The sequence below is a fragment of the Balearica regulorum genome, chromosome 2, assembly GCF_011004875.1.
Source record: "Balearica regulorum gibbericeps isolate bBalReg1 chromosome 2, bBalReg1.pri, whole genome shotgun sequence".
In the NCBI taxonomy this organism is placed as follows: domain Eukaryota; kingdom Metazoa; phylum Chordata; class Aves; order Gruiformes; family Gruidae; genus Balearica; species Balearica regulorum.
The window spans coordinates 90609514-90636718 of NC_046185.1; the positions used below are offsets into that span (position 1 = coordinate 90609514).

Consider the following 27205-nt stretch of genomic DNA (forward strand, 5'->3'; position numbering starts at 1 on the left):
ACAGCTATTCATTGAAGTGTGATTGATGGGCACAGTGACATTTTAACCTGAAGATATCTTTTCTTCTGGTTCAGAAATTATGGCACTTGGCAGGGACTCAATCCCAAAATAAAATAAAGGGATTACATGAGCATCAAAGTAGAGAAGTGCCCAGCACTACTACCTAGACAAAATCTGCAACATTTGAGTTGGATTTTAAGAGATTGAGTTGTGCATGTGTCTGCTTATTACAATGTTAAAGGGCTGAGGTGAATGCATCTCTAAATCACAGGTAAACGATGAAGTGGTAGTACAGCTGTATATAGAAATATATGCTACATTCCCTAGAGGTCTTCAGGTATTCCTGGGCAAATGAGTGAAAAAAAAACCTGCCCTGTTCCAAGATTATACTCAAAGGTACAGTTACCATTTGTATGCACTTGGTGTCTTTGCACAGCTCTCCCATTGGCTACATAAAATCTGAGTACTGGCATCCATCACTGAGTGGTCTTGTCAGAGCACAAACCTACAAATCATTGTTACATAAAAGGATAGGATGCCTCTTTATTTTAGACTAAAGAAAGATCTGAACAAGTCTTAAATCTTGCTCATTAACCCATAAACAGCTTCTGGCAGCTTGCAGTGGAAAGGAGAAACTTGCTTTCCTGATAACAACAGGCACAACAGTTTTGTCACACTCTCTCTGTCTGGCACTAAAAGAAAACTTCCAGACATACTTTTCATTTTTGCTGAGTCTTATTGATGTTCATATAGTTCAAGCAGTATACTTGCCTGGAAGCTATCTGATGTTACTACCTGTACAACCCATCATGAACAATCATCCTCTGCTGACAACTCCATTTTTCAAGGAAGATAAAGTCAAAGTCCTGCTGCTGTGTGGCTAGGCAAAGCAGAAATGATACTGCATTACTCTAGGCAAAACCAGAATCCTTTTGTTTGGTGTTGAAAGAACCACTGGGAAAGATAAGTTCCCCTCTGTCAGGAATGGTTAAATGTACCATTGATCCTACTTTGGAGGAGGAGTGGATGAACTAATGATATCACAGTATAGACTCAGTACTATTTTCCTTTCTTTTGCCTGATTTTACTTCTGGCTACAACTATTCTGAAGACAAGCAGAACTGTCCTTGCAGTGCATTTCACCAGGAGCAAATCAAACAAAAGGTAGAATCTCTCCAAACCATTGCAAGTAGTGGGACTACGTCACAAACTGAGACAAAAATATCTGGCTGTGAGCACGTGAAAGGGGCTATTTAAACATGGAAGTTATTGTCATGTAATACAGTCTGTGCATTTTCAGTATTTGAGGCAGTAATGGTAACCATGTTACTCCATGGTAACCATGTTTTAACCATGTTACTCCAATGGTTAAAAGGTATTATATCTTAGTTGGATGACATAATAACTAGCAAGGGAAAACTTTGCTTTGTCTTAGATCTTTAGTACACTAGCATTCTGTACTTATCATCAAAACTTTAATTCCCTCAAAAAAGCAAGATGTGAAAAGTCATACTAAAATGACTCTTCCCGTCTGTACTGCACTTTTAACATCCTTTATGCAGTTCTACTGACAAACACTTGTTCAGTATTTGTTTTCCTTACCTTGTAGCTTGAACTATGATATACACCTGATGCCCTTCAGCTTCCTTTTCCAAATACAGTGATTATTTGTTATCTTTATGAGGTCTAAAATTAACAGTTCCACTTGTGACTTCTATTTATTCAGGGAGTCTACTCAAAACAGTTTTCAATTTATTTTGATGCTCAGAATATCCTTCCTCCAGGTCTAGATTCTGCACTCTGCTTCCCAGAGAACTGACAGCCCAAGAGCCAGCCTTTAAGTGTCTGAATGACCTCTCAGTCCTGAACAATTCCTGGGCTTGAAGTTCCTCACAGCAAAACTGAAGACAGCTATCAGTCGTCCCTAGGTTGCATCCATCAGTCTGAAGTGCTCTGAGGGTTATGTGCACAAGGCTCTGGGCTGGACCCCTGTCCCTCAATGGTCTTCTTTCACAGCTAAATGTGCACGTGAAATTTGACTTCCCGCTGTGCCTTTCAGAGGACCTCCACACCCTTTACCATGCAGAAGGAGGAGGACTAAAGTTTTGCACCTTTCCAGATTTACACTCCCTCCAACATGTCGTCTGTGTGAGGGTGTTGTAGTCCTCGGGGAGCACTACCAGCTGTCTGCACCACTCTCTGCAGAGGAACTTCTCTCTTAGCAGGGCATAGGGCTTTTGTGGGCCATTTATGGCACTCCTGCCCTTGCTCCTGACAAGAAAGTTGCAAGGTCCTTTATGCGTACCAATATTAGTTAATTGCAATGATATGTTTAATTCTGTGGTGAAAGAAGCATTAAGACCAGCCTTTTACACACGAGGAAACTGATATACAGGAAGGTTAAATGACGTTATGCACAGCTAAAAGTCAGAAATTTCTAAACCGAGATTTTAAAAAAAAATAAAACCCAGAGTTCTTAGACCCTCGCTCCCCCCCATTTAAATGATTAGGTCACCTGCCTCCCGCTTCAATACGCTGAATACTTGTCATTCTCTTAAAAGGTAGAACAAATGCCATGGCGCATCTGCACTTCCTTTATTCCTCATCTATCATTCATATTTTATGTTCCACCACTTGACTTTCCCAACTGCCCTTCATTCCTATATTGAATTGCATACACATACACACACTTGTCTTATACTCCTCTTTGAAAGATTTACTGGCACTGATAGAAGTTCTCTGTACTGTCGGTCTCTGTGGAATACAGATGATAGCTCTGAAATGAGGGACAGTTGAGAGGTTAGAGGCCCAGGACGACAATCCAGAAACAGCTTGCAGATTTTAAACCGTCATATGGGGCTAAGAAAGGAGATAATGAGAAATGGGTGGGATGGGCAAGAATGTTATTCAGAAAATGAAAAGGCAGGAAATATAGCATAGTTAATGTTGACGATCATCATAATTGTGAATCTACTTGGCATCATCCTTGTACCCAAATATATTACACAATATAAGAGCCTTACAACCATCTGTTTCAAACATAGCACATTTCCTACATTATGGCACATGATAGTACTTACAGTGTAACGGTACATAACCTCCTCCCCTTCTTCCCATTCTACCCAGAGAAGCAAGCAAATCCTGGGATCCTCAAGCCAATATTTGTATTAATTCTTATTTCTTCATTTTTTGTGCCCTGAACTAAACAATTTTGTTTTCCGTATGCTAATGACCTGCTCAGAGCAGTGCTTACATTTTGGGCCACATCTTTTCACAGATCATCCTGTCCTACCTTTGTCGGCAATCTGCATGTCTTTTAAAATCGTGTGCCCTTAGACTTCTGGCTATATTAAAATAGCTGAACACATTAATCTTCCTCCCCAAGGAGAGACTGCAGGTGAAGTTCATGCTTTATTTTGTGTTACTTAGATCACTGGTCTTTGGAGCTGTGATTACTATTTTCTTATCTGTTTGTATAGCACAGTAAAGTCCTCACTATAAAGCTGCAATGGCATGAATATAGAACTTGCAGGCTAGCAACAGAAAAAAAAAAAAAAAAATCCCTCTTTCAGGCTCAGGGCAAAGAACCATTGTTATCCCACCATTTGTTGTTTACAGTTGGCTCACCAAAATATTAAACCATAAAGCTTAGAGAAATCTCTTTATTAAATTAAACTCATATTGTCTGTGACTCCCTTTTGCCGCCATTTCCCTCACTGGTGAACACAGGTTCACAGTGGGGCAGCAGCAGATTGGGAGCTGTGGCCAGTCAGTGTAACATTTCAAAACACAAACTCAAAATGTGTTGTGATGTGAATAGCTACTGTTGATCCGTATGCGCTAATGCAGACTGTGGCTTGCTTTCCCCATTAACGGGGTGAAACAAGCCTCAGCGTGCACTTGCAAGTACTTCAGGATTCAGTGAAGCTTGTAGTTATCATGAAAGTCTGAGGTGGCGGATGAAGGAAAGGATGAAGGAAAGGGAAGAATCGCCCTCTGGAAGGAAAGGAGAAATGAAAAATATCAATCCTTTCTTTCTTCTAATTCCACAAAAGAACTCAGGACAACAAAGGTTGTAAAGAAATAAAACAGTGAGCTGGGAGTTAAAAATGTACATTAAAGGAGAAGAGGAAAAACAGATCAGCAAATGTTTATGCTGGAACTATCTTTTCCACTGTTTTCTTTTCACAGTTGTTTATTTTGGAGTCATATCATCCAAAGACGACTGCAGCCCTTCTATCCCCAACTTGCATATGTCGTGGTATACAGAGCAGGACTCCAGAAGAGCTTATCTGGAATGGCCTCTCTGTATAGGGATATTGACTATCTGGCATTATTTCTTACTTTGTCTCTTTGTGAAACATCAAGTGATATTTCACCATTAGCTGTCTGTTGGAACAAAGAAGGTTCTACTGTCCCGCACAGGTTCAAATAATGATCGTGTAGTTGCCTTTATCATGTTTGTCAGCTTTGCCCATACTATATGTTCATGTTGGAAGGCAACATCAAGTTAAGTCAAGTCATTTGTATAATTTCTGTGTTTAGCATCATGCTAGCATTAATAGAAGATTTCACTACAAGACAGAACCAAACGCTATAACTGTACCTTTGGCTCTATGACATGCTTCCTCCTACCTAGCAGTTCTTGCAATCAGGCTGATCAGGGCACTGGCAGAGGATTTAAAGGGCATGCAAACAGAGGTGTCAGAGCATTCATAGTTTCTTTCCGCTCCATGCTCTTTCTGTGGTTTTACACATTTCAGGTCAGTTGCTTAAAGCAGAGTTAATGCTGCTAAACTTCCTCACTGCTAAAATTCCTCACAGAATATCCTGTACACAGGGAAAAACAACTGCCAAGGGAGTTGCAGGCCAAGAGTTAATGCCCTGTGCATGAACACTCTTGCATGTATATTCATGGTAATGGTAAACTGGTGTTAGCTTTAGCCTCACGCTACTTCCAAGTAACAAAGCCTGTCAGAATCTACATCATTCACCTTGATAAACCCACCTTATTCAAATACCTATTATTTTACCTACAGAAAATATTTTATGAAAGATTCCTTTTAGATTATTTAGACTGATTGGATCACACCAATTATATGTGCTTCAGAAAGAATTCTTTTATTCCACAAATGCTAGGTATTAAATAATTTGGATAGCATAAGCACAAATATTCTCACCAAAAGAATTCCAGGCTTTCCAGTCAAAATGAGCCCTAGACATTTCTAGATAGGAAATGTTGGATCTTGAACTATTACCTGAAGCCTGGGACTGAATATCACTCCTGCCAGATAGAATCAGAGAATAATTAAGGTTGGAAGAAATCTCTAGAGGCTATCTGCTCAAAGCCAGTCCAATTAGAGCAGGTTGCTCAGGGCTGTGTCCAGTCAAGTTTTGTGTATCATCAAGGATGGAGATTCCACAACTTCTCTGGGCACTTCTCTCAGTGCTTAATCAGGTCTCCTTTTGCTTCTTTTTCTCCTAATATCTAATCAGAATTTCGCTCATTGCAACTTGTGTCTATTGCCTCCCATCCTATCACTGTCTTCACTAGCTCTGCCTTCTCTACACCCTCACGTTAGGTAGTTGTAAACAACAATAAGCCTTCTCAAAGCTAAACAAAACCATTTCTCTCTCCTCTCCTCATTAATCATATGCTCCAGCCCCCCTAACCCTCTTGGTGACCCTTGTGTAAACTCACTGCAATATGTTAATATCTTTCTTTAATAGAAGTGGGTCAAAACTAGATGCAGTACTCCAGTTGTATTCTCACAAGCTCTGAATGGAGGAGCCTTCAATCAATGGGCTATGCTTTTGCTAAAGGAAGCTGGTTGGCTTTCTTTTTGGCAAGGATACACTGCTGATTCATGTTCAACTTTTTGTCTACCAGAATGCCCAGATCCTTCGCTGCAAAACTGCTATCTATGCAGCCTATACTGCTGCAAGGGATCATTCCAGCATAGATGCAGGACTTTGCATTTGCCTGTGCTGAACTTCATCAGGTTTCCATCAATCCATTTCTCCAGGCTGTGGAGGTCTCTCCAGATAGAAGCTCTACTTTCTCAATATTGAGAGCATTTCACCTACCCAACCTCCATTTTTTTTTTATGATTTGCAGAACTGCTGAGGATGCATTCCATCATTTGAGTCATTAGTAAAGACATGAAGCAGCATTGACCCTCAGTATCAGCCCCTGAGGAACATCATTAGTAATCAGACTTCATACCACAGATCGCAACCTTTGAGCTTGGCTATCCAGCCAATTTTCCTCCCACCTTATTGGACATTTATCCAGGCCATATCTCACTGTCAGAATACTATGGGAGACTGTGTCAAAGGCCTTACTAAAGTCATGCAATATCCACTGTTCTCTACTTGTCCATAGTGCCATCCATGCCATCATGGAAGGCAATCAATCAGGTTAGTTAAGCATGATTTTCCACTACTAAATCCATGTTGGTTGTTCCAAAGCAGCTTCTTCATGTGCCTGGATTTAGCTTCCAAGCAGCTTTGCTTCATAACCTTCCCTGGAACTGAAGTATAGCTGGCCAGTGTCTAGTTCCCAGATCTTTCTTCTTGCCCTTCTTTAGAACAGGTGTGACTTTCCTTATTTTCAGAATTTAAGAACCTTCCCCAATGACTATGACTTTTCAGACATTATAGAAAGAAAACATTCTGTCACCATCCCTGGATGCATCCAATGTTGTCCTTCAGAACTGAGCTTGTCCAATTTACTTAAAAGGTTCCTAATTTATTGGTTTTGTCTTCTGTGGATAATACTATACTCGACCACGATTTTCTGCTAACCTCAAGGATCTTTGGGGCCTATGGGAAAATTGCACTTTCACATCCCTGAGCAGTTCTTTATTCATGAGTAATGGGTCCAACATAATGCATCCTCTGGTCAACTCATCAATCATCTGTGTCAAGAAATTGTCTTACGGCATTTTGCAGAAACCTGAGTTGCTTGCACACAGACATATTGCCCCTCCAGCAGACACCAGAATGATTAAAGTTCCCCATGAGTACTATGGCCTGCAATCATCAGGTTTCCTCCATCTGTCTAAAGAAGGCTTCATCTTCTTTAATTCTGTAGCAGATGCCTACTGTGATGTCTTGTGTTGGTCTGTCCTCTTATCCGCAAGCTCTTGACTGATTTGTCACCTGTTCCGAAGCAAAACTCCATCTATCTAAGTTGGTCTTTTGCTAATCCACCTCATTGCCTTCCTGGCCTGGCCTTTCTAAAGGGCCTACGTCCTTCTCTTGCAGCTTTCAAGCCATGTGGTTCACGTCCTGAGTAATGTACATTGAGGAATACTCACTTGAAAGAATAATCTACTCAATGGCAGCCTTGACTAAGGTTTCCCATAAACACATTCCTAGTTGGGCAGCCTTCCTCAAGATGGTCCTGTTGAGATTTAAATGTGCAGCCTTTTAGACTGTACCTGCTGCCTCACACAAATCCTTAATTATCTGTTTACAGGACACAAACTTTTGTTAAGAAACAAAGTTGGGGAACATGAGAGCATGGAGATATTTTTTCCTTTCCCCAGCTTCTGAACTGTAGAACTAGATGATCCAGGCATGCAAATAGATTAAAGACTCAACTAAACCTGTGGATATGAATTAATTTCCTTCTTGTTAAGTCTTCATTTAAATTTGAATGTAGGTTCTCATTTGGCTTAGTGTTTGTCTATATCCTCCCTTCTCCATTCTCCCACTTTCCTCCCTGCCACACACACTTTTATATAGCATATAAAATTCATACACATATTTCAGGATTTGATTGTCAGCATCAAGTGCTCAGAATATCAAAGGGTCACCTTTGTCAGTAAGCAAAGGATGAGCATTTGCTTTCAAGCGCATCCATCAGGGAGTAGTCAGAAGCTGTTACTTGCTGAAGAAGCCTGATGTTTTATTCAACTATATGCCAGTAAAAACATTTCTGGATATTAGGTCAAGGGTTTTTTTGTTTTGGTTTGTTTTTTTCTGAGTTCATCTTTAAAATGTATTCTCCCCTATATCCACAGGAGAATAGAGGTTTTCACTGAATTAGAAATATAGTTGTTCATATACCTTAATTAAGGTGCTATATTTGCCCACCATATAATTTTGAAGCATTTTTGAAAGTTCATGAATCCAAAGAAAGCAGTTTCTCAGTGATGACATGGATAGTTCTGACCACTGATAAAGAGTAAGCAACTGTCCCTGGGTAAATTCTCTGAGAAATCAAAGGCAATCAAAGCTGGGCATATAATACAGAATGATTTCACTAACTACACACATTACATAATTTAGAGATTAAGGGACATATAGTAAAACAAATTATTAATTATAGAAGTGCATGTTTGTTGAATGTACTTGTTTCTGAAAAAAATATTTTCTCGTAATTTCAGTAGAATACCTGCTGTCATCTACTACTATGTGAGTTCCCTTTTTGATTGAGTAATGCACTACAGGACAGAAGTCCCATTACAGTCAGCTGGAGATCTTCAAATTAACTGAAAAATATTTAGAACAAACCCACAGAAGCATTCTGCCATAAAATGGCTGGGTACTCAAGAAAACTCATACGATTTTTTTTTTCCTGTGTAATTTTTAAAAGATGAGATATATATCTGGGACTTTTGGCTCACTGAGTATCTTTTCTTGCAAAAAGGAAAATGGGATGTACTTTATATGTTAATTAGTAAGCTTAAACAGTGGAGCTACATTAACTATGCAGTAGATACCTTTTCCTGTGCACATAACCATCTTTTAGATACACAGAGGTAGCAGGATACTGGAACTATTTTGCTCTGATTGGAAAAAAAGCTATAACAAAAGTAGGTGCTTTTGAATTGTATGCACAATTCTCATTGAAAAATGGGGGTTTAGGGGAGAGATTTCCCAGGGAGGTATGCATCCCTTTGGGGACTCATTGTATTCCCATTGAAAGTCATTACAAGTTAGGCACCTAATTTTCCTTAACCCCACAGCTCACCCGGTAGAAGTGAAAGCACATGTATTTCTTTTCACTTTACCACAAAGTCTTCAGTCTTAAGATACCTTCAAATATTTTTTGAGCTAATAGAGCCAGCCCCAGAGTGTAGAAACTCTGACATCTACCCCATCCGTTAGCTAAACTGTGGTAACAGTAACCTTCAGCTGGTGGATAATAACAAAACACCTTAGAGGAATTAGATTTTCTAGCATTGCAGCCGGATTAGGAATAGGACATCCCCCCCATCCTCTAAATGCGGCAGGCTGTGGCAAAGGTACAGTCTTGCTAATCTTTACGCCAGTTAAACAATCCTCACTCTTTCCACAAACTAACACAGAGCAAATTACACCCAAGACTCTCAAATCATGTTACAATCATTACATACAGAACTGGACATTGTTAACAACCCACATTTTACTGCAGGGAGAATGTAGAAGCATCAAATAGTGATCTGTCTAAGATCAGACAGGAAGACTGTGACAGAGACAATATTAAAACCTGCCAGTCCTGTATTTGTGGCTACAAGCCTATCTTTCCCTTGCATATCATGTGTTTTGTCAGAGGCGCACTTAAATTTGCTTCAATCCTTGGTTGTATTTTTTTTTATACCAAGGAAATCATCAGTGATGCCTCAAACTAATTTTCCCATTTATTATTTAAGACTCACACTTGAATCCAATAACTGACTATTCAGTTATGGTGGTAAATTTGCAGTGATGAGAAAGTCTGTCTCCCAAAACAAACTGACTTGTACAGCTATTTATGGCTTTCAAGGATTCAAAGGCTTGAATTCTCATTCCTGACCACTGAACTGTATACACTAGGTAAGAAAATATTTTTTATTCTCTCCTAATCTTCTGCTTAGATATTCATGTAAGGGAGTTTTACTAGTACCTGAGCGAGGGTATGACAAGTCTGGGGGTGGTTAAATCCTTTATGCTTTTAAGTAAGTAAGTAAGTGAATGATGATGCCTCAACTAAAACCATTCCTCATGTCTACCAGGTACTGTTGCTACCACACAGTTTAAAAAGACTGGCAAAAAGGGATGATGGTCAGTATGACAAAGAAAACAGTATTTTTTTAAACTGCCTTGGCCTTCTTTAAGAGAGCAACCAGATCTCCATGCTTTTTGTGAGGGTAATTGCAGAAGTGTGTATAATGGTCTTTGGTTACCATCACTACTGTTTAGCTGGACAGGGCGCTCTAATCTTTCACACAAAATGAAATGCAACTGCTCTAAGTAAAACCGGGGAAAATTTAGTTTACAAACAAGGATTTTTATTTTTTTTAAGTGAGAGGTGGGTTATTACTCAGAGGCAGAATTGGTTTGAGTTTCTTAGAGCCTAAAAGGAAGATTGGCTATCTTTCTTACTGTTATACAGCAGTTCAAAGAAAAGCAAGAACTTTGATAAAAGAACATGAAATTCAAGGGCCCATATGTATAGAGATCAGACTTGGCACCACAGTCTCTTATGCCTTATAAATTAAAGACCTGTTTGTCTTTGTAAAGGCAAACTTTGTAAATTCCTGCTATAATTGTGCTTAGAGATAATAGGAAGAGGAACAAATAAACTGCATTAGCACAGAAGAGCTGAGCAGCACACAGCTCAGGAGAACATGGAGACACCTTTACCTAGTTTGTGGCTTTGCTAAATATTCATTAAAATCTGATAATGACTTGCCCCTAGAGAGAAGGGCCAACAGAATAAGGGACCTTTCTAGTCTGAGGTATTGCAGTGCAGGACAAAAGTTCTTGTGGCATTGTCCCCATTTAATCACAATGAAGAGCAGCAGCAGTTGGGGAACCCAAGAGGGAAAAGAGTTGATAGGCCCTAGGCAATGTTGAAAGGATTGACACTTTCCAATTGATTTTTTGCAAAGCTGATTAGCTGTGGCTGCATGTTTGCACTTCAGGTTAGAAAACCCATTTGTGATTTTGAAGGGTGTGTAATAAAGGTGTGAGTCACCAGAGGATGGATGTTTATTCTTATCTTCATACTTTTAAAATAGAACAATAGGTTCCCAACTACTGTTTGGGCAGCCTATTCCATAAACCAAGGATCACAACATCTGCCAAACTGTTGTCCCTGTCTATCTTGGGCCATGCAGCCTCACATATAGCCCGCACAAAAAGAGAATGACAGGAGCCTTCCAGCCTGCCTGGAAGGTCCAAATTGAGTGTGCTTTGCCTCTTGTCCTTGGTCAAACAGCAAATTCTTATTCCAGGGTTCTTCATACTCTATTTCTTACTCCCTATTTTATTTTTCCTTTCCAGTACCCTTTACTCTTATTACAGTGCCTTTTCTATGTCTTGTTTGCTTGTTTTGAAATCAGATACCACCATCTTTTATTCTCAGTTTGCCTTTTGAGTACCTGGTTGCTTCTAAATCTTGAAATGTTCTTAGTGCTTTTTGGTCCATTCATTTCCTGAAGTTGTTCAGCAGCACAAAACTCTTTTTTTAGCTTCCCTTAGTGTCATTCATTTACGGGGAATAGACTGGCACTCCTACTTTTAAGAGTGAATGAGAATAATCACTGACATTTTGATATTCTCAAGAAACAGAAAGATAAGCATCACCCTGGTGGGTATTTTTCCTTGGTGGTTTTTTTTTTATTCCTCCTATAGTTCTTGATATCAGGACAATCTTTTTTGCAGATGATACTGCTGTTACTGAACACTTCTGTCTGACATGTAGGTTTTTTTCCCATTTGCAGTGGGTGCAATTTTAGCATTTTTTTCATTGTTTTGAAGCTCATAGTTTGTTTTTTTGTTGGTTTTTTTTTTTAACAAAAATCTCAGGGTTAGAGCTAAGGACCAGTTCTTAGGTTAAAAGAGGCCCTTAGGGGGCATTATTCTTTTACCCTTTCCCTGATGTACTCTGAGGTGGTTATCCTAACAAAATATTTAATTTGCATTTTAATAGTCCAAGTGTTGGATCCCTGTATCATTTACAAATGCGGGTTTTATTTTTTACTGAGGTTTTCTTCTAATATACCTGATACCATGCAATCAGGTCTGCATCTGTAGCTTGCTGATATGAACTTTATATAAAACATAGTCTGTTATGTATTATTATATTAATAGGATTCCACAGCTGAATAAGCCAGGATTTAAAGTATTTCTGGTTCTACTATACAACCTCTTATAAACAAAACCAAAAAAAGTAAGCACAATGCAAATAGGTCACAGTATATTTTCCAATAACTCCAAAGAAACCAACACCCCAAAATGTGGAATTCTCATATAACCTCAGTAATTCTTCAGTGCTCTATTTCATTAATTTGCTACATATTTAATATTTGCATGCCTGATTTTAGTACTGAATTTTATCCTTAATTGCTGACCAGAATACCACAGAGGAAGAAAATGATGCTCTTCAAAATGGAAGGAGTAGAAAAAGGATAAAAACACAATGTTCTTGAAATAGGAGTTATTAAAAATAAATCCAATACACAATGAATGGCCATAAATTAGAAACAGCAAAAGGAGGAAAACTTTTAACTGTTTTAGTCATGGGACAGCAGGAAGAAGCTAGTTTGATATGGCAATGAAAATGGCAAATGTTTGTACTCATTTCTAATAGAGATGATAGGAAAATATTAACATCATTGTTCAAAGACCTGTGCCCATTCACAGAGAAGGAAGGCCAATTGAGAGGCAGCCATTACAGAAAAATGACTAGGATCATCAGCCCTTCATATCTGGCCTTTTCTTCACTGGCTCTTTTTGGAATCCACTTGACTTGAAAATGAGAGATTGGGTTGTAAACAGCATTCCAGCTGAGGACTCAGAAGTGCCTATTTTGCAAGCAAAGACTGTATATAGGCTGGTAGCCTAGCAAAGGAAAATAATGAGAGCATATGGGATTATTATCTATAAATGTTGGATGAGGAAGAATGTATGTATGTGGGAAGAGGTTCTTAAAACAGAAAAACAATGCTGGCACAAGAACAGCACATCTAATGTGGAAAACAAGTTTCTTTCTAATTACCAGAGTGGTGATTTCTTCAAATAGGAACTGTGTACCTGTTGCACCTTTTTCTTCACTAGGTATAGTGGGAAGCAAGCCAGTTGAAACTGCATTAACAAACTGAAACACTCAGGAATCAGGCAAACTGACCCATATTCAGGTTTACTGTATTAACTATGGCATAGTAAATATACTTACTATAGTAAACTAATCACTTTCTATAGTTAACTAATTTAAGTATTCTATAAACTGTGACATTTGTAAGTTCAAGAAAGTGATGAACAATGAAGGCTGCTGTTTAGGACAGCAGATCTTGGGTTAGTGAGGAGATAGATACAAAAAAGTGAGAATCTACTTCAAGTACCTGTTGTAGCAGTCTAACAGCCCTTGTGTGGAAGTGCTGGGTTTGACAACTGTACATCTGGAATCATGGTGATTTGAGCATGTCCAGAAAAGGGCAACGAAGTTGGTAAAGGGACTGGAGCACAGTTCTTCTGAGGAGCACCTGGGGGAACTGGGGTTGTTTAGCCTGGAGAAGAGGAGGCTGAGGGGAGACCTTATCACTACAACTACCCAAAAGGAGGTTGTAGTGAGGTGGGTGTTGGTCTCTTCTCCCAAGTAACTAGCGAAAGGACAAGAGGAAATGGTCTCAAGTTGTGTCAGAGGAGGTTTAGATTGGATATTAGGAAAAAATTCTTCACCGAAAGAGTGATCAGGCATTGAAACAGGCTGCCCTGGGAAGCGGTGGAGTCACCATCCCTGGAGGTGTTCAAAAAACGTGTCGACATGGCACTTCAGGACATGGTTTAGTAGACATGGTGGTGGTGGGTTGACGGTTGGACTTGATGATCTTAGAGGTCTTCTCCAACCTTAAGATTCTATGATTCTATGGTGCTGTGGTTTGGTAAGGCTGGGTCTGTTTGCATTTCTTTTTTAATCTTGTAAAATGTTTTTGTTGTTGTTTTATATTTGAAAGTGATGGTGCTTGACTCTTACTTCAAATTCCATCTCTCCAGCCCTTTTGAGGATGTAGAGTATAAATGTTCATATAATCTTCAAAATTCTTTATATTAGAATAGAAAGGAATCACCTCTTCTAGTTTCTCTAAACACCAAGAAAAGTTGGAAGCACTGTAGCATCTTTCTCCCATTGTCTTCCAAATTATTTTTTAGCATCTATCCTCCCATTCTTAACAGAAATTTAAGCTTCAGTTTTGAAATAGTGGTCCCTAAGGGTAAGTATCTAAGTCTTGACATATAACTTTCCAGATATCTGACCTAAGCAGATAACTAGCTTCAGCACTTTACCTTCTCTCTCTCTCCATTGGCCACCTCTAAATAATTTTTAAATCCATTAACTGCTTTCAATTAAATTATATAGAGGAATAACGGTGTCAAAACCATTAATTTCATATACAGTTTGGAAGAACCGTAGCTGCATAAGGCAAATAAACCTACATTATGCCCTGCCTGTTTGGTCAGCCGGCTGTTTCATAGATACACATATGAGCCGCCACCAACCACAACCCATGCTGTCTCTTCTCCACCCAGTATTTAGGGACCAGAAGAAGTAGCAGCATTTTGCAGTCAAGAGCTTTTGAGGACACAGGCTGGAGCAGGAAGTATAAAATACCATGCAGTAGGCTAAGTGATATGAGAGACAGCAGGATGCTTTGCCTTAGGGGTGAGTCAGATAGAGAGGTTATGTGGACCATGAAAGGAACCAGAGGTTAGCGTAATTGCAACCATAAGAACATGGCACACACATCCATAGGAAATCTGTCATTTCTGGTGATGCTGGATCTCACTGTGGATCTTGTGGCATAGCTTTTTAGAAAAAAAGGATCTTTCATGGCTTGAAATAAATTATTTGTGTAGGTATTTTCCCTGATGATACATGATATAGTATGTGTATATGTAGGTATATGGAACACATATATGGTGTTTTGGGGGTATTTTTTGTGCATTAGGAAGAAGACTATACTTAAACTTCAGCAAAATATACATAAATATTTATTACCTAATGTGCAAAAACAATGCCATTTGCATTTTAACACAGAGTCACCACATGGAGCAAAAACTTTGGTGCTTATTATTTGATGATATTAATGGTGTTGATATGATATTAATTGAGGAGGTCGGTTGATGTCATAGGGGTACAGAGCACCAGAAGAGACACAGAAGAGTGCAAGGTTGTTATTATTCTGAAATAGAAACTGTGTGTAATGTTATAGTATTAGCAGTTTCATTTTGAGTGCTTTAGTTTTTCTGAATGCTGTAGCATTGCACTGTGTAACCTCAAGCAATACATGTGGTTGACTTTGTTCATTACTAGAGAGGACTCTGTTGTTTGGATCTATTCAATTGGGAGAGAAATCATGTGCTATGAATAGTGCCAAGAGTAAACTCATGATTCTCTTTGTTAGCTACCTACCAACTGTCTACTTACTAGTTTAATAATTAGTGTCTGTTTCATTATTGTGTTAGGAGACAAAAATGTGTTGGGAGACTAAAATGTGACTACAACAATCCCAGAATAGCAAGTTCCTCTTCTAAATACAAACAAATAATAAGATGCAACAGGCAGCTTATTTCTGGATAATTGTAGGTTGATGGTTCAGTGTGTACATCCCAAGGTCAATTGACTTTGATCTTTGCTGAGGTACAGGAACCGCTCTGAAAGTCAGCAGGTAGGGTGTTGTATTCACAACAGGAAACAGAACTTGGTATGCAGGGTGGATGGAAAACCATCTTACCCACCAAATTGCCAGGTATCATAACCAGCAAAATGACATTAGTGGGAGTTAAACTGCAATTTACAGCTGTCTTGCATAACCTAAAGCCACTTCATAAATTAGATTAACTATGCTGTTTAAATCAGTGTTACAGAGTGAGGTAGAGGAGGGATGTTATTCTAGAGAATATCCACAGCCTGCAATTTCAATTTTTTTTTAATTTAATTACCACAGCTATAAAAGCACATTTCAGTACAACCTTGCTACAAATATGCATGCTAGAAAACCACTTCTCTCTACTGTATTCCTTTTAAACACACAAAAAAGTTAGAGTTTAGCCTTAACCTATTAATATATATGGGATCTCACTTTCATTAATACAGTTTTGGTACTGCTGTTTCATACAGTTTTGTATCAAGGAGAATTTAGCATGGTTAGTTAGAAAAAGGCCCTGAGGCACCACCAGCCCTGACTGTCTCTGTCAGACACCCCATGGCTGCCCCCACATGCTCACGGCCCAGGACTCCCATGTCAGCCCCCTGAGGCTCCCAAACCTGCCCAGGACCCCATGTCAGCCCCCAGGGCTTCCCTCACCTGCCCATGGCCAGGGACTCCACATCAGCCCCCAGGCCCATCAGCCCCTGCCCCAACAACACCACAGCAGAGCCAGTCTTCGGTTCCCCACAGCCTTTCCCTGCACAGCCATGGGCCCCCAAGCTGGGCCCACCAGCAGACCTATGTCCAGGCCTGGCCTCGGCCTGGCCTCGTCCCCAGGGAGGTGCCCAATGCCCGGGACTGGGGCTGCCCCGGTGCCCTCAGCTGCCCTGCTCCTGGCTGGCGGGGTGGGACAGGCCATGGCTGCTGGGCCCTGCCATCATGCACCCGGGGAGCCACAGTCCCTCAGCTCGGTTCAAACACACTAACACTACTTCTTTTTTAAGTGCTGCCAGCATTTTGGAGTATAGTTCATGACTTTATAATATCAGCAATAGCCAATAATGAATTGTACAACTTAATGCCAATTGGAACTGCAGTTTTCATGCCATATCAGTTTATAGTCTTATTGCAAAAGCACATGAAAGATGCCCTTAAATTCCTCCCATGTCCTTTGCTGAAATAATTCCTCTGTGTGTAGCATGGGTCCAATTCAATTTTTAAAGTCCTGGTAAAATTCTCCTGGAGTGTTGTTTTAAAGTGAAGCAATACTATCTATATTGGAGATGAACACAAATGCTGGAAATATATTCACTTGGGGCGGGGGGGGCGGGGCAGAAAAAGCTCATGGTACAAATACTTTGAGCAGAGTTTTCACTTGCCTTTTCCTTTTCTTCATGCTGAAGACATCCCATTGCCACAGCCCTTGGTGCCTTCGGAGGGCTCTGCCAGCAACGCTGTGGAGAATGAGGCTACTCCAGATTGTGGCAATTTAAAAAAAAAAAAAAAAAAAAAAAAAACCACAAAACCCACAAAACTCTCCTTTTAAACTAATTATGTATGTGACAACAAGCAGAATGTCAAACACTGGTAGCTAATGCTGCAGTCCTACATGCATTTTAAATGCCTCTTCCCAGAGGCATGAAGCCTTCCCTGTTTCCAGGCCAGGACATTCGGGGAGAAAAAAGACAAAGGCCGGATAGTTTTTATCTGACTGTAAGTCATTAAAAGCAAACCAGATGGTTCACTTAACAGTGGTATTAAAGTAAAATGAGTAAAAGTATGCCTAGGGCATAGCAAAATCTTTAATCTGTCATTTGTCCTCAGCCTTAGCCAGTGATTGATGGACGATTTCACAAAAGTGTCTAGATTAGATTCTGAATGAATCAATTTACTATAATATTAATATAGTGCAATTGCTGATGCATTTACTTTTTATTGCATAGATTTACTTCTTCATAATTTTGCTTACCTTTGGGGGATTGCTCAGTTCAGTCACCAACTGAAATTAGTGCCATTGAGTAATGCTGAGTTCCTCAGGAAATAATAATAAAAAAAATCTACCTTTAAGTGGAGCCATAAAAACCAGTGGCTGAAGTAACTTTGTATTGAGGAGTGGTGATACGATACAGCCCAGCTGACGTGAGCACTATGATGTCCCACGACATTTTATTCTATGCCACGGCTATCTGCCATGGCCCATTTATCTGTCCCATCACCAACGTTATGCAGAGGATAAAGGACAGTCTTTTGCAGCATGGGTTAGCACACAGAGTGAAACTATAATATCTTGTATTGGCTGGGACTGGTCCTGCTAAATGAATCTTCAGTATAATTTATACACATATCTCATCACAGCAAACGTCCTTTGCCAAAAGGTATCTGGGTAGTGAAAAATAACTTCAAGTGAGAAGGAAAGGGAGGGTGGTTATTACTATTAATTTCATCCTCATAGTCTAACAATGGTGGTAAGTTTTATATACAACACCATCAACCGTATTTTTAAATCCATCTCGCCTCCCGGCCCTTCTTTTGGCCTCAACTTGCACCATTTATTTCTCCTTTAATTTTATTCCCAATTTATTTTTTTAACCTGGTTACAGTAGCAATTTCCCCCTTGGTATCGGTCACACAGACAAAATATTGCTTCTAAGATAAACTGACACTTAAAGAAAAAATAAAACAGATGATTGTCTTTGTCTGGATAAAACTTTTCTACCAAGCAAACAGTCAAGGACAGATAACATAATCTAAAATAATAAATTGTTTTTTCAGATATTTTCATCACAAGTGAATGCTACAAATTTGTCATCTATGAGAAGCTTTTCTAGAGATCTGCTCATATTTTCTAATATATAAAACCAAATTTTTTTCTGAAAAGAAGGGAACAAAATGCAAACTCTTTTGGCGCAGCTATTAAGCAGTTCATGCTGGTGTTGTGATATAGGCTTATCCCACAGAAACCCTGATGACAAGCAGGTGGAGAACTGTCTTAATTTACTGAAATCGAACAGATTGTAATCATACCTTTTGAGAGTCTTTGTGAACCACAGTCTTGAGGCCACACATGGTGACATGTTGTAAGGTCGCTGTTGGTTTGAAGAGCAAGCATTCAGCCAGCCTTAGCTCTAAGTAATATACACTGGCACATGGGACACGACCTCCCCCAGGTCTTGCTCTTACAGGAAATAATCCACTTAATGCCTGGCCAGCTGAGCACTTAGTTTGTTCTAGCATGTCTTAGGACAGTTTTAAAACTGAAGGTATTAAAGTTGGAAAGGATCTTGTCAAAGGGAATGTTTATTTTCAAAAGTTAGAGCTTTTGCTGAAGGGCTAGAGATTGAACTTTTGATGAAGATATTCTCAATATTGATGAGTCATTACACTGAGATATACTTTGTCTCAATATGCAAAGTCACTGTCAATCTCATACAGATTCCATTAATTGTGGAAGAGGAGTGGAAATTTCATAAATAATTGACTTGAAAAAAATCACACAAGTTTCCTTTTTTAGCTCTTTAGGTCGTCTGGGCTAGTTAAAGAATATTATAGAAGACGATTCCCAGTGGTTCCAACACCTTTTCTAGCTTGACCTTTTTTGCTACTTTGTTCATTGAAACCAGGTTTAATTAAAATGATGATAAAAATTCATTTGGGAGTTCAGCCTGTAACAAATCTCACAACACTATTCCACGATTCATATGAATTAATGATAGTCTGTTACTGAAGGCTGTTTTTGTCCCAATATGTTACAGACAAAGTTGAACAGGCTTTCAAGGCGAACAAAAGTTGAATTTTTGATGTGAAACAATCCTAAAAAAATACACAGTTTTAAAGACAAAATTATTTTCATGCCTTTTCTGTTGCAGGCTGCCTTAGAGGAAAATTATACTCAAATAACCTATTGAAATTACTTCCTGCAGCTGACGCCTAGTCTGATTTCTTAACAAGCAGGTCTAACAGATATTCATCAGAGGCTGAAGTTATATCTAGTAAATTATATAATTCCTCTCGGCCCTATGGCCAAGTGTATCAGTCAGCTGAATGGAACTCAGGAGACCTGAACTCTGTTCTGGGCTCCAAGACTAGCCTTCTAGGAAACTTCAAGTTGCTGTGCTTTGTTATCCAAAAATTCAGAGCAAATGGTATTGACTGCTTTTGTGAAGGGTTTTGAAATCTGCTTACGAAAAATGCTGCATACAAGCTACTTATTGGTATTCTTATTATCAAGAGAAAGGGCTGTATGCAAAATTACATGGAATGCCCATTTTCTCCCTGAAGAAGAAAAATTAACGAGTGCCTCAGCACATCTGCTAATGATTAACCATGCTACAGTTCTGATATTTTGTATTATTGGACACTTTTGGAATGCATGGTGACAAAGAGTTTTGCCCTTAAAGGTAGACTTGTTGCATGGAGCATGCTGTCTATAGGGACCATAGGCATGAGCGCATACATAGGTGGAGCACTGTGCCACCAAGTGGGTTGTCAGTAGGCTGCCAGCGTAGCACTGATCTGGGCAGAAAGTTGAAGGAAGCCCAAAATATTGACCATATGTTCATGCTGGAGGATGCCCTTCCAGCATGCTAGGGCCATAGCGAGGCATTGGTAAAGTCTATGCAAAGATTTTCTATATTCTTTCAATCTACAAATCTTTCTCTTCTGCAAAGCATGCCATCCAGCGATGCTAAATACTTTGCCACTAGGTAAATATACTAATAATATAGGTAATATACCAATATCTAATAATATATTATTATTATTATTATACCTAATAATGTAGGTAAATATACTAATAAATAAAAAAATACTATGTAATTTTTTCCTAACTTGTATGCAGGAATAGAAAAGCAAAGAGCTGGTTGAGCAAGTTCAGCTCTCCTGACTCATAGACATGTTTTTTTTTTTTTTTTTTTATGAAATCAACATTTTCCAGGAATCAGCTACCTAATAGATTCTTTTTTTCCCCATGAATTTCATCACCTATGCCCTGACTTTAGAAGCCATTTCAATGTTCCTTTTTTTTTTTATTTTTATTTTCTCTAATGTAACAACAAAATAAATTGTAGTTGAGTAGCCTTGATTTTAAGGCCAGGGGGTTAAAAAAAGCCTTTATCAAAGGAACAGCCATGAGAGTATGGTTTAATCAGTCATACTTGTGTGTGTGCTAAGCAGCATTTCAAGAGATGTGGAAATCTCTGGGGCAAAAAAGATGATGATTTGGGCAGCTCATGCTTTGTATGCTAATTACCCTCATTTTTTTCTTTCCTCTGCCTCCATCATGTTTGAGCTTGGTCCATGTCCCTTTGGATAAGGCAACTGATCTCTTCATTGCCGGTGTTGTAATGGTCTAATATGCCTGCCTGCCTCTGCTCTTAGTTTGCCACATCTGTGAATGCATGTATTTATCTGCTATCTGTGTATGTATTTAGTATGTTATTATGTTGTGCACTGTGTGGTATATTACATAGTGTCCAGGGGCTTAAGAACTGAGCACCCAGAATTTAAACTCAAGAAGTGGCTGGCCTGGCCACTTTTTAATTTTTTTGCTTTCTGCAATTTCTGAATCTACTGTTTTTCCACTGTAGGATCTCACTGTCCTACATATTCCTAGGATTCCACCTAAGCCACTAGCATTTAGATCTGATTGATCACTTGGGAAGGTGATCTGCAGCTTCAATTCATGGTTTTCCTCAGGCAATTTCTTACAGTATTGCAGACCATTTCAATTCCGACATCAAGGCACAACTCTATCAATTCACTGCTTCTACTGTGCTATCATCTCATTTCCCAACAGCAGTGTACAGCCTTTGGGCTGGGTATTATTAATAGTAAAGCATGTATCATGATATCAGTTAAAGTATCTAGAATTGTGTCCCAATTTATTTATTTTGCTTTCTTTTTTTTATTCCCATTTCACCACCAGCTGCATTCAGACCAGGATAAAGGAGACGGATCACTTAAGTACATCCTTTCTGGAGATGGAGCAGGAGATCTCTTCATTATCAATGAAAACACTGGTGACATCCAGGCCACAAAGAGACTAGACAGGGAAGAAAAGCCTGTATACATACTCCGTGCCCAGGCTATAAACAGAAGGACTGGAAGACCAGTGGAACCAGAATCTGAGTTCATCATTAAGATCCATGATATCAATGACAATGAGCCAATGTTTACAAAGGATGTTTACAATGCCAGCATTCCCGAAATGTCAGATGTTGGTAGGTGATAACTAATAATCTATTTCAGTGTCTGGTCTGACTTCTTTCCATGGAGTTAATGAAGGGCCCAAAGTTTACAGGCACTGAATACAGACATCCACTGAGTCTGGAGTAAAAGCATCTCAGCTGTTTTAAAAAAAAAAAAAAAAAAAATTTAATTCCATGACAATAGCGACAACATTTTGCTGGAATCAGAGGTGTCAGCTGAGAGAAACCCACTCCCGCTGTTGTACCACAAAAAACATACAAGTTAATACAATCTAATCTAGTTTAGTTCACAGTGAAAGTGAGCTGAGCTAAGCTGTGTTACATGACATCTGTAAAGAGTTTAATATGCGTTGTTAACATGCAGTTATTAGCAGTGTAATATGATAATCCATTGTCACCTAAGCATGTCCATATCACCCTTAGATTTGTTCAGCAACCCCTGTTTAGTCCAGGAAGGTAAAAAAAAAAGAAGAAAAAAAGAAGAAAAAAAGAAAAAAAAAAAAAAGGGCAGGTTCAGAAGTAGTTGTACACATTTCAGGAACAAACACTGCCACCTGAGTCAACTCATCACTGATTTGGAGATATGCCATTAACTTCCTGTGACCTTTGTTATTCATTTCATGCAAAAGAAAAGAGGTCCAAAGTCCATTGAAGTCCACTGAAATCTTTCTATTGATTTGAGATGTATCAAGCTGTAAGAATCAATCAATAAAAGAAAAGAACTTCCTTGAAATATGATTTTAAGATTGGATCTTTTCCAGAGAAGTTGACAGGTTTTGATTCTTTGTCTCATTCTTAGGGAAGTCATTTTGATTTCTTTCTCAGAGATCGATGGATAGTTGAACTGCAAGAAGCACACTTCTAATCTGAACTAATATCCAGGGAGAGAAGCATTAATTAATCATAATCAAGAATGAGATTAAAATAAAGCTTAAATAATACAAAAATAAAGACTTTGGGGCATACTCTCTCCTATCATTCATGGGACTTGTCATATGGATGAAACCTCATCTGGTGAAGAGAGAACCTAATATTCACATTTTAATATGTGAGGTGAATACTTTATTCACAAATCTGTTTTAAATGCCAAAACCTAAGATCATTTTTTATGTTTTGTAACACTTTGCCTAGGATTCAACATCATTTCTTTCTCTAGAAGACACATGAAAAACCAGATTTACATTCCTATGTCAAACACCTTACAAGACGGAGTAAATTTGCAAAAGTATATTCTTGGACTAGATTCAAATTCTGAATGCCTTCAATATCTGGGGAAGGGTGCGTTTCTGGTTTCTTCATAAGAAATATGATGAAGGATCTACATATCCAATCAATAACTGTGTATTTTAATGAACTGGGAATAAGCCAACTATAATTTTGGGTTTGTATCTATGTCCTTTATGAAGAGAGAAACTTCCACGAAATAAGAATATCTCTAAATTTTTGCCACAAGTTTGACCTGAACCTGAACTATGCTTTTTCTACATCCTAAACTGTCTTGGCCATGAAAAAAACCTGTGGATTTTTATTTTCTTTAATTAATCATTGCAGGTACCTTTGTTGTGCAAGTCACCGCAACTGATGCCGATGATCCTACGTATGGGAACAGTGCTAAAGTTGTCTACAGCATTCTGCAGGGACAACCATATTTCTCCGTTGAATCTGAGACAGGTCAGGGGACCTTATCTGTCATTCTATGACAATGTCTGTAATTCAAAATGACATGCTATGCCAAGCTAGGACATATTAGACAAAAACATCAAAGAGATTACATCTTACTCAGTGCAAAATCTGACAGACTTAATAGGGCAATACATCTGTAAACATGACACCTACATTACTTTAATCTTATCAGCAAAGTCTAATAAATACAATTAGTACTGGATGTGAACCAGTTTTCAATCATTTTTAACAAGAAGTGGGTAGAGACTGCTGTGGATGCTTAAATTAAACCAAATAGGTTGGGTTTTAGAAGAAAACAGGAAACAGGTGGGTGTGGAAAAACGTGCTTAATCCTCATAGATCTTCATAATGGCTAAATTAAGACTGAGAGTTTGTTCAGGTGGAGGTTTTTTCTCCTTCTGCTTCTTCAAAACTTGTTTAAAGTAATTATAATTTCTGTACATCTGCAACATATCACTTTAATGATAATTTTATGAAAGAAATCTTAATTAAGACTAATGATAGAAGAGGTAAAATTGTCTGCGGCGCTACACTAGAAGATCACAAATAGAATTCCAAACTTCTGAGTTCTGTTTTTGGAAGATGTTTAAATTATACACAGTGACTGGAATTTTTTATGGACTAAGTAACAGACAGCTTTAGAACCTGTGCATGTAAAACATATGAATTCTGGCTGGCTGAATCTGCTGTACCATTGACTATCTGACTACATAGATCGTCTCTTCTCAAGATTTATAACAAACTTCTCCAACAAGAAAGAAAGGATCTCAAGAAACTCCTTAAATGGGAACATCCCCTGTGATAGGTTGCTGGAAGCTAAAGAAATCATTTCTCCTCAGCACCCTCACAGGAAAGGAATAGATTATCCCAGAGAATTAATCAGGTTTTAGGATTGTTTCTTAAATAAATCTTAGAGACTCAGGAAAGGAAAAGGAGGGAGACATTTGATGTCTCAAAGAAAATCCTAAAGTGAAAAAATGTATAGAATTCTGAAAAAAGCCAAAATCAAAGGGAGCTTCCCTTCAAGCATAAGGTATTAGATAATACAAGCAAGGATTTTTGCACTGATGCACTCATTCTGACTGGGAGAGTACACTATGTGCTCTTCTATCTAGAGTTATAATAAGGATAGTGTAGCTGGGAATTCACCAGCAATAATCTTTTAGCAAGAGGGTTGTATGGGGCACAGAGGGGAAGCAAGGTAAACCACAGGCTTGATCTTCCTGCCATGGAAATCAATTGCAAAACTCCTAGAGTGAAGTAAGTCTCTGTCAAAGCTGCTGTGAATTTTGCCATGGATTTCAGTACTTGAATTTCACCCCTTTTGCCTACAAAAGAGTCAGTTCTTAGCCTTAAGAGACCCAGTGAGAATGCAAACATTTTGCTTCATGGTAAATATGAATGATTGAATTTCAATAGGAGCTGGCCTCATAACTGATGTTTGTGCCTTTGAAGAAGGAAGCGACTGGCAAAATCATTTCAATCAATGTATAAACAGAAATATATATACTTGGGCATGCTTGGATGCTCACAATTTTCTTAATTAATTTCTCTTCTCCCATTTAATGTTGTTGTACTGCCTCTTCAATGATGTCTTGCTGAAGTTAGCTTTTTTTCTTTTTTTTTTCTTTAACCACATCTGTCAAAATAAAAATATTGACTGAACAGGAGAAAAAAGATGGAGCACTTTATAATGAACAAAGAGCCTTTTTCCAGTTCAGTGAGAGACTTTAGCATGGAACTGAAAAGGGGTAAATAGTTATGTAAAATAACACTGCTCACAAATAGGTAGAACATCTTTCTGGGGATGCCACTAATATTGTGTCTGTCACATAGGCAGCAGCCTGAGATACGATATGACAAGTCTGTAATTTAATGTGCCATCTCATAACAGTAAATATTTGTACTGGGCAAAGTTTACTTATTACACAGAGATTGTTTTGTTCTTTAGGCTGTGGGGGTTTTTTAATAAGAATTTCCATCAAAGTCAGTACCTTACTTGTGAATTCCCCCTCTTCAATTTTCATGTTTTCAGGCATTATTAAAACTGCTTTGCTAAACATGGACCGTGAAAACAGGGAGCAATACCAAGTGGTCATCCAGGCTAAGGACATGGGAGGCCAAATGGGCGGATTATCAGGAACCACCACCGTGAACATCACATTGACTGACGTAAATGACAATCCACCTCGCTTCCCCCAGAGTATGGAATATTTATGTTCTATGTCTTTACAGTAAAATGGACGGAAATTGATAGGGTTTATTTTGGTTTTTTTTTCACCTGAGATATTGTTTATTCTGTTGTGTACTTACTGAGTATCAGATTCCTTTAAGAAAGAAAAAGACAACACACAAGCAAGCAATAGGATCATTCTACAGTTAATTGCAATAACTGGGAAACATATCTTTAATATTTTTACTCTAGTTGCAGTAGATAGTCTGAGAGGTGAGTTAATGTAGAGAAACATTATTTTTCCTACCCGTTAAATAGCTTTGATATAATCTATATAGCTTGATCAATATTTTTTCTATTAGACTTTGTGATTGACTGCATTTTAAGATATCTGTTCTAATCTAACATATTTAAGTTCTGAAACATGTTTATTTAAGTACATAAAATGATCCCAAGAGCAATTCTATCAAAATGAATACTGACACCCAGAAAGCATTTGCCTCAATGGATTTTTCCTATATTCTTTTCATACAGAAACAAAAGCATGTACATAAATATACCAGATATTTCTGCCTATTCTCCTTCCCCTGTCTCAGATCATTTGATAGATATCTGTGTGATATTTAAGGGAATCACGTGAGCCAGATCTCTTAGAAAGTAATTTCTATTAATGACCATTCATGGCTATAAGTGATTCAAAGCAATTCAGCTTTCATCCACTTCTCTTTCCCTCTCTTTACTTCCTTCTCTCTTTCTTTCTTTTCTTCCTTCCTTCTCTCTCTCTTTTTCTTCTTTTTTGCTTTGTCTAACAACTGCTCTGTCTGTGATGTGTGTGTATCACAGTGTCAGTGTGTGTCAAAGTCAAGAGCAGCTGTTAGAGAAAATAATTGCAGATACTATCAGACAAATCAGCAAGCTTTGGCGGTTAAGTCACTGGGAAAGTTATTGGAAGCAACTTGTCATTTAAGTTCAAAGTCTGTTCTTAGCTGTGGGCAAAGCATTTCCATTTAAATTAGAGCAACTTAAGAGAAAATATAGCACTCTGCCTCCAATGAGTTAATTATACATCTCTGGACATAAGTGTCTTCAATATAAAAGCCAAAGATACAGCTTCATAATGCCAACATTCCGCGAATAGAGTTTTTTTCAGAGGAGAATTCAATGTAGCACATTATTAATAGGCATTTGGACTGGATTTGGTTTTATTCTTACTAAGCTGCGTTGGCCTCTGGTGGTTCTTAATATTTGTCTTTTGGCCTCAAGACATTTTTCGTATACAATTTTGATATGGCCAACAGAGATCCTGATAATGTCTAGAAAGGGACGTATGTTCCTAAAGATATATGTGTGTAGGAAAACAAAATGCCTATCCTTCATACTAGAAAACAGAAAAATAAGTTACTTTTATCCACATGAAAGTAAGGCAGAAGCTGAAGGCTGTTGCCCCTTGAAGTCCTGAAGATACAGCAACTCGCTAATTCATCTGGGCGTGCCCAGCATGGACAGTGGGCTGAGAG

At 38.5% G+C, this 27205-nt stretch overlaps 1 protein-coding gene across 8 annotated transcripts in view; it reads left to right on the plus strand.

Moving 5' to 3' along the window:
* The window catches only part of LOC104641002 (cadherin-6), a 111593-nt gene that overhangs the window by 57006 nt on the left and 27382 nt on the right, over positions 1–27205 (plus strand). For all 8 annotated transcript variants that reach the window (XM_075744862.1, XM_075744865.1, XM_075744859.1 and 5 more), the window contains 3 exons: positions 21550–21844; positions 23384–23503; positions 25551–25718. In XM_075744862.1, the coding sequence (XP_075600977.1) occupies positions 21550–21844; positions 23384–23503; positions 25551–25718 (583 nt within the window). The remainder of the gene's footprint in view (positions 1–21549; positions 21845–23383; positions 23504–25550; positions 25719–27205) is intronic.